This window comes from Dendropsophus ebraccatus, chromosome 13 (genome assembly GCF_027789765.1).
Source record: "Dendropsophus ebraccatus isolate aDenEbr1 chromosome 13, aDenEbr1.pat, whole genome shotgun sequence".
Taxonomy (NCBI): Eukaryota; Metazoa; Chordata; class Amphibia; order Anura; family Hylidae; genus Dendropsophus; species Dendropsophus ebraccatus.
This window is the reverse complement of record NC_091466.1, coordinates 73,064,011-73,077,697: the sequence shown is the minus strand read 5'-3', so window position 1 is coordinate 73,077,697 and position 13,687 is coordinate 73,064,011. Positions and strand designations below refer to the sequence as shown.

Sequence of the window (13,687 nt, the reverse complement as noted above, 5' to 3'; positions counted from 1 at the left end):
CTAAATTGTTTGTCTCGCAGGTTCTAAGGGGATGAAACGGATCTGGAAGGAATCATCATGGAGGACTGGGCCGGATGGAGAGGAAAAGGGAAAGTGACGCCTCAGATCAAAGAAGACATCACCGGTGAGTCACCGTATGACGGTTTTCTTATTTTGTAGAACATCATTTAGTAGGGGCGCCCCGAGGTGGAAAAGGTTGGGAAGCACTGCGCTAATCTGTCCCGCTGCGCCCGCTGGCACATGCTGTCATCTGATTGGGCCTCTTACCTAATCAGATGACAGCAAGTACCAGCGCCCCCTCCTCCAGACATCTGCCTTGGCGGCCCAAGCTGTGTCCTATGGCCGTATCTTTACCGTGTTGAGCTCCAGCTTGTGCTGCATCTACATTATCTGTACTCAGAGATATCACTGTTATCTGTGGTGTTACATAGGACTGCAGGTGACTACTACATTATCTGTTCTCAGAGGGATATCACTGTTATCTGTGGTGTTACATAGGACTGCAGGTGATATCAGGTGACTTCTCCAGGTTGCAGAAGTTCAAACTTCATCGTGCCCTGCTGACAGTTTATAATGGGAGTTGTAGTTTTGCAGCATGTGGCTCTTCAGGTTGCAGCACTACAACCCCCATCGTTTCCAACTGGCAGTTCATGATGAGAGTTGTAGTTTTTCAGCTGTAGAGTCAAAGATTGGAATACAATGATTAGACAATGACACAGTACAGTCCATTAATTATAGGGGGCAGTAGTGCAGTACATGAGGTGGAGGCAGTGGCCGTGCATTAGAACATGGTGGCACATTAGAGTAATTGGATATAACGTTAGATAGGACTTTGCCTGATCGGGGGGAGATAGGGGGGGGGGGGGCCCAAGCTAAAATTTTGCACCAGGGCCCATCAGCCTTTAGCTACGCCCCTGCACACAATATATACATTTCCCAACAGAATATTGCAAGTCATTGTTACACAGGTAACACAATGATCCAAATAGGTTTTGTGTAAAGCTTATTCTATCCTGTGCTGGTGCCGTGAAACGGGAACACTTAGGCCTTATTCACATGTCCTAGTGCAGAGTGGGATTGCGGCACAGACCCCCTAATAGAACTGTTCGGGATCTGTGGAGCTCAGCGCAGTCCATCTGTGTTTTTTCCTTCTCCTGGCTCTCCGGTGCATGAGTGACGTCACTAGTGTGCCGGGGAGCGGAGAACGAATGCCGGAAGACTACCCCCGGCCGCTGCCAGCAGTTGTCTGGAGGGTTGATGCGCTGCTAGTGGCTGTCCAGGGGTTGGGGGTTATGGCTGCCACTGGCTGTTCGGATGGGGGGATGCTGGCGTGAGTCATACCATAGAGACCCTCTATGGGGGGAGGGCAGCCTACACATGGAATACATACTGGGGGGGTGTATTCTGGACGGGTTACGGATGCAATCACAGATGTTTCTTTACGAATCTGAAATCTAAAATCACTGTCCATAAAAATCACTGGACGAGTGAATGAGGCAGTACTACCAGGTTTCTGCACAGATTATAGATGATAGCTGAAGGATCATTGGAAGCATACTGTCAATAAACCCCTTTTACTAGAGGGGATTTTCCCAAAGCAGAACCATTAAACTATGGCAACACTGCAGGGGAATAGGCTGGACTGGGTGGATAAATATTTTACAAACTATAATAGTAGTAGTAGTGTTACAAAGGGTCATCTACAAACTAGACATGGAGGTTAATAAAACTTTGAATGCAAAAGCAAGATCAGTCTTTGCCTTTAGACTCTATTTTGAATGCTACTTCATACGCTGCATACACAATAATTTTCAAAATATTGTCTCCATACTGCATTACCTATCCCCTATTGACCCTGCATTATAGTACAGTTACAGTACGGCGGTCAGGATTCTGCAGGTAACATAGGTGAAAGCTCATTCCCTGCTGGCTCGGTGTCTGCACATAATTTGTTCTGATGCATTACATTCTGGAAAATGTCTCTTTCATACAAATCATCTAAAAACAGACAAAAAACTTTCACCTATTCGAATCTTCATGTGTCGATATTTGGCACATAAACTAATGTAGAGAAAACAACTGGCTCCATACTGAGCATAGTACAACCTGACGTAAATACAATATGACTGATGTATACAGATACAAAGAGCTGATCACATAATGTGCGTTCGAGGTACATTTACACGTATCTTATTTTACTACTAGAGATGAGCGAACCTGGAGCATGCGCGAGTCCATCCGAACCCGAACTTTCGGCATTTGATTAGCGGTGGCTGCTGAACTTGGATAAAGCCCTAAGGCATGGGTCTCCAAACTGCGGCCCTCCAGCTGTTGCAAAACTACAACTCCCATCATGCCTGGCCAGCTAAAGCTTTGGATTTGGCTGTCCAGGCATGATAGGAAATGTAGTTTTACAACAGCTGGAGGGCCGCAGTTTGGAGACGAAAGCCCTAAGGCTATGTGGAAAACATGGATATAGTCATTGGCTGTATCCATGTTTTCCAGACAACCTAAGAGCTTTATCCAAGTTCAGCAGCCACCGCTAATCAAATACCGATCACTCGGGTTCAGATGGAATCGAACCCGAACCCGGTTCGCTCATCTCTATTTACTACCTATTCCAAGCACTTGGAAGAGATAAAAAACAGCCTTACTTTTCTGTAGACAATCATGTTAGGAGTGTTGTCCTCGGGATCGGTAACTCCAACCACACTCGCATCAGAAGACTGAGCCATGATTGGGATTTCTCACAGACGCTGGAATAAAAATAATTAAAAAAAATCAGTAAAGTTTTGGAAAATATTATATTATATATGTATAAGATATGAATATGAAATGGTTAATTTTCTGAACAGTAAGAAAAGGACACAATCCTCACACAGTGTAAGCATGTCTGCCTGTAAATGAGTGCTAACCTGTCAACATGTCAGGCCCATCACATACGCCGCCTGAAGCATGGTAAGAGAGCAACATTTAAATGGGTTTTCTGGGAAGGTTTAATTGATGTGCTATTCTCAGGATAGAATATCAACCTCTGATCAGTGAGGGGTCGGACACCCAACAACCCCAGCCGAGCAGCTGTGCATAGTGAGAAGAGATGGAAGCAGACAACTCAGCTATTATTGAAGTGAATTGGATTTAAAGGGGTTATCCAGGCTTAGACACACATGCCTCTCCTGTCCTTAGTCTGGGTGTGGTTTTGCAGCTTAGATGCAATGAAGTGTATGGAGATGAATTGTAATAAGAGTTGCGCTCATCTCTAGTGCCAATCTATCTTATTTTACCCAGTGGCTCGGGCCAGGTAATAACACCCCTTACATGATGATAAATTGCTATTTAGGTAAAACTTGGGGATACAAATTGTGACTTTTTAAGTTTGTATGAAGTTCTTTTCCCCCATGGGTATACAAAAGTACAGCTGAACTATTTATATATGAGTGAGCCCTGAGCACACTTGGGTTCGTCTGAACCTGAGCATGTGGCGTTTGATTACCGGTGGCTAAAAAAGTTGAATGCAACCCGTTGACTGGAAAACATCCCGATTACATGTAGGCAAAACCACGTCCACACAAGATGTCCAACAACTGGATGCAATTAGTTATCGCTTACAGACATGGTTTTATTTGCAATTATCGGGATATACACCTGTCCTCCTAAATCTTGGAAGGTATATTTAGCATCGGGAAGGAATAGGCATCACCGTATTCTGCCCCCCTCATTGAATAACCTGAGAGTTAGGGAGTAAACCCCAATTAAAGTAAATGTACCATCAGGTACATCGCTTTGGTTTTTTTGACCAATTGACCGGCCTCTCTTTTGCCGAGCATTAACATACTGGTCTATTCCTGAGCACTGGCCTGTCCTAGAGTAGTGGGAGCGGCCCGCCAGCCTCCAGTGTGACAATACCCCTTTCTACCTCTGTGTCACCTCACACTGGGGGCCAGCGGGTGGGCCCTCAGTGTTCTGGCACGGGCCAGTGCTCGGGAATAGACCGGCGGTGTGCACGGGAACCGATCAGCAATTCACAAGAAGGACCACGCCACCGGCATTGGTCTGTTAATGCAAAAAAAACAAAGCGATGTACCTTGCAGTACATTCGATTTAATGACACTAGAAGCTGCAATTATTTAGGCACATAGGAAGTAATATGTAACAGATAGCATAGAAAAGTTATAGACAAATCTAATAAAAAACATGAATAAAATAAACTATTAGAACAGGAATATTGTAAACATAAATATAAAAAAAAAGGCCATGGCAACGAAACTAAAAATATTTTTTTGTTTTATTGTGGGTGCAAGATAACAGAAATGCTTTCTTATATTTTGACAACTACAATATATAAAACCTAAATGGTAAGCTACAGAGCTGGAAAGAGAATAATGGAAATGCTATATAGTTCCTGTATATGCTCTGACCAACATACATGTAAAGAACTGTGGAATAGTATTGGTATTTATTAGAGATGAGCGAATACGATTCGATCGAGTAGGTATTCGATCGAATATTGCGGTATTAGAAAGATTCGAATTCAATCGAGTAGTGAGGCGAATATGCGGGAAACATTCGAAAACCCTCCCATCACAGTTGGCGCTTTTTTTAATCCAATGACCATGCAGGGAGGCCGTGAGGGACCCTAGGAGTGCGCACGCAGCGCGAAAACGGCGTCTACCCTCATTGGATGGCTGAACCACATGACCTCGAATCTTAAATACTTGGCTCCTGCCTCTCGACCTCAGATGAGCTTTCAACCTAGTCAGGGAGAGATCTTGCAGCAGGGAGAGATAGGTTTTAGTAGCGTTTTGGTTAGGCAGGCTTACTACAGAACCCAGAAGTCCTTTTCAGGGCTAATATCCAGCGAAAAAGTCATCTCTGAATCCAAAGTACTTCTCAGTGCTAAGAAATAGATGATATAACAGCAGCAGCAGCAGCTGTATTCATTCCAGTACCCTGTGTGTACAAGTGACTTATAGTGTCCCTGTTTAACACCACTAAGGGCACGTTATACATACTGTTCCAGTAGCCCACTAAGGGCACCTGATATATACTGTTCCAGTAGCCCAGTAAAAGGCACGTGATACATATTGTTCCAGTAGCCCAGAAAAAGGCACGTTATACATACTGTTCCAGTAACGTTCGTACAGCATTACGTGTGATACGCGCGAATAACATGACGCTCTGCGGACGCACATTGGAATCATGTAACGCTGCACAAGAAATACGAACGAAATGTGTGAACATTGCCAACATGTTCGTAAAGCGTTCGCAAATATTTTTCCTTCGCAACTGCAGATCTCGCTCATCTCTAGTATTTATCATTGAAACAAAAGAAATGCCCATACTGCATGGGGTGTAGATAATGGAAAAGCAGGGTTTAAGCTGAATTTAGATCAAACCTAAGTATAGTGTAGATAAGGCATGGAAAATTATTCCTATGGGAGTCAAGAAGAATCGAAGGCCTCGGTGTGGCCTTGGTAATAGTACTTATGTACTCTTATGTAGCTTGTATATTAGGTCATAGGGATGTTATTCATATGGTGCTAGTTCAGGCTGCCCACAAATACATAGCTGACCATTAATCTGAATGACTGCAGGGTAAACCTTCACTGCAGTCAGTGGATGGAATAGTATAGGTGTTCTGCGATAACCTTTGTAAATGCCAACGTCCTTCAAAACCATAGAAATCTCGCGTGACCGCATCTTTATCCTACATCCCTATTCTTTCTGTGTCACTCTCCAGTGTTCAGGGGACTGTGAGTCATTTGTTGAGTTGAAGGGAATCAATAAATTGTAATTCATGTTCCATACAGCAGACACTGGTAGATGCCATTAGGTCAACTAGCTCACGCTCTCTGGTTCAATATGGCACCTCATGGCAAAGAACTTGCCGAGGATCTGTAGAGAAGAATTGTTGCTCTATGTAAAGATGACCTAGGCTATAAGAAGATTGCCAACACCCTAAAACGGGGCTGCAGCACGATGGCCAAGACCATAAAGTGGGTTAACAAGGTTCCACTCAGAACATGGCTCGACATGGTCAACTAAAGAGGTCAAGTGCACATACTCAATGTCATCCCCCAGAGGTTGTATAGATGGATACTGCCAGCGTTGTTGCGGAGGTTAAAGGGGTGGGAGGGGCGGCCTACTGTGTTCAGGCCAATCACTGCACACAATTGATCTACATTGTTCCAGAACAAAGTTTCTTCTAAGTACAATGCACAAGAAAGTTTGAAAACAGTTTGCTGAAGACAAGCAGACTATGCACACAGATTACTGGAACCATGTCCTGTGGTCTGATGAGGTCAACATAAAATGTTTTCGGTTCACATGATGTCAATAGTTTGGTGGCAACCAGGTGAGACACGTGCATCTTGCCTACAGGCCAGCATGGTGGTGGAAGTGTCATGGTTTGGGGCTGCCGGCTGTGGGGAGGTACAGTTAATTCAGGGAACCATGAATGGCAACATGTACTGTGACATACTGAAGCAGAGCACGATCCCCCACCCACTGGAAATTGGGCCTCAAGGCATCAACATGATAACCACCCCAAGACAACCACTCTCTTGCTAAAGAAACTTAGGGTAAAGGTGCTTGATTGGCCAAGCATTCTAGACCTGAACCCTATAGAGCATCTGGGAGGCGTCCTTCAATGGAAGGTGGAGGAGCACAAGGTCTTTAACATCCACCAGTTCCACCATGTCATCCCAGAGGACTGGAGAAGGATTCCAGTGGCAAACTATGATACTCTAGTCCAGTGTGTCTGAATTCCAGTCCTCGTGGCCACCAACAAACAGGTCATGATATGAGGATATCCCATACAAAGAACATCTGGGATAATACCTAATGCGTTAGTATAATTATATTACCTGTGAAATACTAAGGGAATCCTCAAAACATGACCTGTTGGTGGCCATGAGGACTGAAATTGAGAAGCACTGGACTAGTCAACTCCATGACCAAGAGAGCTAAGGCAGTGATCAGGAAAGATCAGTCAATGGTCTTTCAGGAAAGAATATTCTCAGAAAGATTGTGCATCCATCACCTGGGGTCATTGGTCAGGTATGACCAGTTTAGGCAACTGTAACAGCCAATATGGGATACAATGAACATCACTGTATATGCACAACAATGTCTGACCAGATGATTATTCCTTCCAACAATTGTTCAACCATCAACCTACTTTTTTCTAAAGTATATGGCCACATGTTTTCGTGCCTTTTGGTAATATCAAGACAACTAGAAATGAGCGAGCAGTACTCAATTGAGTACATATTTTATTGGAGTATTGCACTACTCAAAAGATTAGTTTTTGAATAGTATCTGATTGAAAATTGTAATCTAAATGAACTTATAGCCTGTTGGGGGCTATAGTGGAATAGACGGGATCCCCTTCCCATCTATTCCATTACTGCAGGAAATAAATAAAGTGTCACTGTCCTTTAATTTTTTTTTCCAGAAATCAATAGTACAGGTGATTTTAAGAAACTTTGTAATTGGGTTTATTAGCCGAAAAATGCATTTTTATCATGAAAAAACATTTTGAAACTCTCCCCCCTGTCTTCATGGTTCTGTTTGGAGAGGAGAGGGGTGGAGGGAGATGAGGCTCCAAAACAGGACAACAAAGTTTATTTACAGCTACATTACCGGGCTATCTCCTCTGAAGTCAGCACTGACCTCTGAATACCAGCTTTCACACAGCTCCCACTGTGTAATCCTTTGTTCTCTGCTGGCGACTAATCTCCCTCCTCCCCCCTCCCCTCTCCATAGAACAGACAGGGCCCGTCTTCTGTAAACAAGACGTGATTTCCTGATAATGAGCAGTGAATGAGAGAGAGGAGGGGGAAGGACCTTGGAAAAGTCTTTTTGAATGCAGATAGTGGCATATTTGCCTAATAAACCCAATTACAAAGTTTTAATTAAATCAGCAAATTTTCATTCTAATATCGATATTTTCCGTTTACAATAGCAAAACATAATTGAAAAAATGCTGTTTCAATTAAATATACTGTTAATAAATATATCAAAATTAGAAAGAATATTTGCATTACTGCTCCTGGTGATAATGGTGTAATACCGCTCCCAGCGATAGTGGTGTAATACCACTTCCGTAATAGTGGTGTAAGGGTTATATTTCAGGGGCCGAGGAGGGCCCGATCAACGATGTACACGAGCAGCGATCTGCTAGATCGCCGCTCGTTTACTGGGCCTATTCCACAGCCCGATGATCGTTGAGCGAGGGCTGCAGGGACATCGTTACCGATGTCCTTGCAGTATCATACATTGGTTGAGCGCTCCGTCAGCTGACAGGCCATTCTGAAGCCAGAGCGCGCGGGACCCGAGGAGGAAGACAGCGCGGAGGAGAAGCCCTGCAGGTAATGTATGCTGCTGCTTCTAAAATCGTCGGTCGCCCGCCGTGCACCGCTATTCAACCGTAGCGATGCGCGGTGGGGGAACGATAATTTTAGGTCTGGCCCAAAATGAACGATCAGCTGATGACACGATCATCGGCTGATTGTTCTCTCTATGTCACAGAGCGATAATCGGCCGAATGGGACAGATTCGGCCGACTATCGTTACTGTGGAATAGGGCCCTAATACTACTTCCCTGCTTTCCCAGTTACATTTGTGTTGGCATCATTTTATAAAAGGTGTCATTATGGACTTGGTGACCTCCAAGTGGTCAAATTTAGGTTTCCAAGAAACAAGCATTTTTTTCCCTATTGACTTTAATAGGGTTCGATACTCAATCAAATAGTCGAGCATCACGGTCTATTCAAATCGAATTTCGAATATTTTACTACTCGCTCATCTCTAGAGACAACGTGTCTCACTGTTTAACACCAACACATGATTTTTATGGATTTAAAGTGCCAAGGAAAAAAAAAAAAAAAACGAAGACTACAGTGTCACCACCATTACACAAAGTGGAATATGGACAGGTAAAGCTGAAGTGTCAGAAAGCCGACCAGATAACTGCTCATGAAACTTTGTATGGGACACAAGCATGACCTGTAACCTCTATAACACATGCAAAGGTCATTCCACAGGGAGGGGGAGGCTGAACGATAAACATTATCTATTGTGTTCTCTATCTACTAGTGTCACCTTTTGCTATAATTCTGTACAGATCAGTTTCCAGTAGCCTCCTCCTTATCATCACAGTCAGAACAGGAAGTACCAGCTTAGTTTTAAGCCTAGTGACCAGAATGGACACTACAAGATAGAAGGATTATTTTATATTGACAGTAAGTGAAAAATGAGGGAGGGGAAAAAAAATAACCAAAAATTCTTTAAAAATATTTTTAACAAAGAAACTTGGTGTAAAAAAAAAAAAGAAGTAATTCTCTGATGACACATTTCCTTTTAAAGGGGTTATCCAGGATTAGAAAAAGCACAGCTACTTTCTGGCAAAAACAGTGCCACCCCTGTCCTCAGGTTGTGCGTGGCATTACAATAAAGCTCCATTTACAGAGGTGCTGTTTATGGAAGAAAGTTCAGGATTCTATACATGATCTATGTAAACATTGTCTCCTGTTCTGCCGGTCAATGTTTCAGCTACCCGATTAGATCAGGACAGATAAGTGAAACCACTAGCTTGTCGTATATTGTTATAAATCAGTAGGCAGCATTGATTTTACTTTATTTTTAGTCATTTATGGCGTTCTCTTTTTTTTGGGCCAGGCTTTGAGTGATTAGAAGTCATTATATTTTTGCAAGGTTACTCATTTATTCTTGCTGCTCTTCCTGTATGGGTCTTTAGAACCATTTAGGCAAAGTTAATACACCGGCTATCGATGCATTAAAGCAAAAATAAAACGTCAACATTTCCACGTCAAAAAAAAAATCTCACACAGTAGTTTTGTGGATGGAGTCAAATAGCATGTATAGGCTGAATAAATGACTTTTATACTGATCACACAAGTGGACGTTAAATTTTATTGTTATGGGTTACAAAAAAAAAATTTCACACAGCAAATTTTATGCCGTTTAAGGGCTGATTCACATAAAGCAGGGAGAAGATCCTTTTCTTTCAAATCAACTGCAGTCAGAAAGTTAAGCAGATTTGTAATTTACTGTTATTTTAAAATCTCCAGTCTTCCAATACTTATCAGCTGCTGTATGTCCTGCAGGAAGTGGTGTATTCTCTCCAGTCTGACACAGTGCTCTCTGCTGCCACCTCTGTCCATGTCAGGAACTGTCCAGAGCAGGAGAGGTTTTCTATGGGGATTTGCTACTGCTCTGGACAGTTCCTGACATGGACAGAGGTGGCAGCAGAGAGGACTGTATCAGACTGAAGAATATACACCACTTCCTGCAGGACATACAGCAGCTCATAAGTACTGGAAGACTGGAGATTTTTAAATAAAAGTAAATTACAAATCTGCATAGCTTTCTAACACTAGTTGAACTGAAAGAAAATACATTTTGCCAGAGTATAAAGTAAATGCTGACAAGGAATACTTGCTTGGGAGTATTGCCTTCCCTGGCTCCTTGTTATATTTATTGCTGTTGCATTTGACTTTTGAAAAATTAACCTGACCTTTGCCTCTTTCCTGACTGTCTTGACCTTTGAATTATCTGCCTGGTATCTGTTGCTGTATACCTGGTTTTGTGGCTTATCCTCTGGCCTGTGCATTCTGGTTGATCCATAAATAGTGCCACAAAGAACGCCTAACAGATAACCAACAAGATTCACTGAGATAGGGTATATAGAAAAAAGATCTAAAATGTAACTTTTAATAATCTTCATTAAAAATAACTAACCAAAAAATGAAAACCAGATATGAACCAAAAAGTGCCAAAACTAGGAAAATGTTTATCTTACCGCTCAACGGTGGCTGCTGAGTCGGGATAACTGGAGTGGCCGTGGATCATTCACATCGCCATAGCTGTCCTTGATCTTGAATGAACTCCACGTAGGCGGCTGAGATCTCCCGGTAAGGTGAATGGGAGAAAACACAGTGAAGTGTATACACAAATGGGAGATAGGACAGCCGGTCCCTGACACTGTCCTATTACACCCTATTAGATCTGTCCCTCCAGACAGAGCTCCTGCCCTAAGAAGGGCGACTCCGCCACACTCACTCCTAGGGTCCCTAGTTAAACCCTACTAATATACGTGGCTGCGTCCCAATGCATTTCATCTCCCGTAGGGGGAATCATCAGGGGATCAAAAAGATATTAGAGTGCCACTAAACAAAGAAGAAAAGAGAAGGGAAAAGACTGCACGTATGGTGCCAGCCGCGCGTATGGCACCATACGTGCAGTCTTTTCCCTTCTCTTTTCTTCTTTGTTTAGTGGCACTCTAATATCTTTTTGATCCCCTGATGATTCCCCCTACGGGAGATGAAATGCATTGGGACGCAGCCACGTATATTAGTAGGGTTTAACTAGGGACCCTAGGAGTGAGTGTGGCGGAGTCGCCCTTCTTAGGGCAGGAGCTCTGTCTGGAGGGACAGATCTAATAGGGTGTAATAGGACAGTGTCAGGGACCGGCTGTCCTATCTCCCATTTGTGTATACACTTCACTGTGTTTTCTCCCATTCACCTTACCGGGAGATCTCAGCCGCCTACGTGGAGTTCATTCAAGATCAAGGACAGCTATGGCGATGTGAATGATCCACGGCCACTCCAGTTATCCCGACTCAGCAGCCACCGTTGAGCGGTAAGATAAACATTTTCCTAGTTTTGGCACTTTTTGGTTCATATCTGGCTTTCATTTTTTGGTTAGTTATTTTTAATGAAGATTATTAAAAGTTACATTTTAGATCTTTTTTCTATATACCCTATCTCAGTGCATTCTGGTTGAGCTCCCAGTGACAACCCTTGCTTACATCCCTGATCACACCAGTCTTCCATTCGCACTACCGCTGCCAATTTTTAGTCCATACTTCCTTGTGGGAGTTAACAGTAATACTCAGGGGATCTATTAGGCTTTGTACATCAATGTAGACAATGTCATATGGACTGAGACTAAAGGTGCTTATACACCTTCAAAAACTGTAAGCTGAATGATCTCTCCTGTCCTCCCCATACACATGAATGTTTGGGGCAGCTGGACGTACATGTGTTCTCTATCGGAAGGGGTAAGCCACGGCCACACTACTCTAACGACAGCTTCTCTCTTTAAGAACAATGGGGACGGGCAGTGAAATTTCATTACACTTTACTCCTATTCTCCATGGACATCATTTATTGGTGGAGCCTTGGGGGACCACCAGTCATTTTATACCGATGGCTGAAACCGCAGCCAGTGGCAGGTTCGGCCTACATCAGTGTGAAGTGTATGGGGACTTTGTGACACAGTAGAGGCTCTTAATGGCTACGTGAAAGAAGCCGGCAAGATAATTGAGATAAGTCACTCAAAATCAGCTGTTACTTGGCCTCATTGTTTCTTGACATAATAACAATAGGTGAAAATAGGGTCAAAATACGCAGAAATACAGCACAAACATCAGACATACACCATTGCTTTGAATGCTAGAATCCAACAACGCTCAGGCAGGAAGCAGCAGGTGCTTTAAACAGGTGCAGGTGGCTCTGGCTTGGCAGATAGTAGTAGCAGTAGCAGGTGGAGACAAGCTACCTTTATAAATCCAGAGCAGTTGGCCACCTACGCACCCTAGTGGTCAGAGGTGTCACTGCAGCAGAATGAGGAAGAAGTTGCCGGAGGACACTAGCAGCCCCAGGACGAGCGTTAAACGCGGCAGAGGAGCAGATAGAACAGCCGTGTTGCTTGTAAGTCTATTCTAGCAGTGTTACAGTGGTGGTATTATTCTATATACTGTAAATACCCTATATGGCTGGTTTGCAAAAATAATTACTAATTAAATAAGAAAAGAAATGTATATTCAAACAATAAGAAAAAACTAAAATGGTGGCTGGCAAAGTTAAAAGGTTTTTTTTTGTTTTTTTTTTTACTAATATCAGTAGTCATTTTTCTCAATGAAGAGACAGAATGTTATTATTTCTAGAAACTTTCTCTATCTTCTCCATGAGAGATTCTTACTAATTTTCCATTGTTGGGCTTTCCTCCCACAGGTTCTTTGAAGCAGACTTTCAATTTCAGGTCAGTCATGATCAAAGTCATTGTGAAATCAAAGATGTGTAGAAACCCTGGTGGAATGGGTTTAATAACAGTTAGCTGCCTCCGAGAGAAAAAGGATTAACTGGTTGGCAGTTCTTCAAGGAGCCCTAAAACGGTTCAGGAGTAAGGTTCTGGCATGAGACTGATAGTGCAAAGAAATAAGCCGACTCTTCTATGCATAAGAGTGCGGCTGCGAACAAATTATTAGTGGCACAGGATGTTATTTGTGCACAGTGCTGTACTAATCTATTGACCTGACATGCTCAATAAATCAATAAATGCAAACAAATAATACACAAACAAATAAATAAATACAAGTATTAGGGCCCTATTACACAGAGCGATAGTCAGGCCGATTGAACAGATTATTGCTCCGTGTAATAAAGAACAATGATAGTGTCTTTTTTGGTCCTGACTAAAAATTATTGGCCACCGACCTATTACACATAGCGATGCGCAGCCGATGGATGATGGCTGACAAATGTATACAGAAAGTAAAGAAAAACAGCACATACCTACTCGTCCATGCTCCCTGATGCTTCTGCCCGCTGTCCACAGCCGCTGGTGGAAGTTTAGAGCCGGTCTCTGAAGTGACAGGCT

At 43.0% G+C, this 13,687-nt stretch overlaps 1 protein-coding gene across 8 annotated transcripts in view; it reads right to left on the bottom strand.

The window, feature by feature from the left end:
* The window catches only part of RGS6 (regulator of G protein signaling 6), a 290,618-nt gene that overhangs the window by 200,554 nt on the left and 76,377 nt on the right, over positions 1 to 13,687 (bottom strand). For 7 of the 8 annotated variants that reach the window (XM_069949184.1, XM_069949176.1, XM_069949181.1 and 4 more), the window contains one exon: positions 2,655 to 2,756. In XM_069949184.1, coding sequence (XP_069805285.1) covers positions 2,655 to 2,735 — 81 coding nt within the window. In that variant the 5' untranslated portion in view covers positions 2,736 to 2,756. Of the gene's footprint in view, positions 1 to 2,654; positions 2,757 to 13,687 lie in introns of those variants that run through there. The other variant, XM_069949182.1, reaches the window with a different exon arrangement.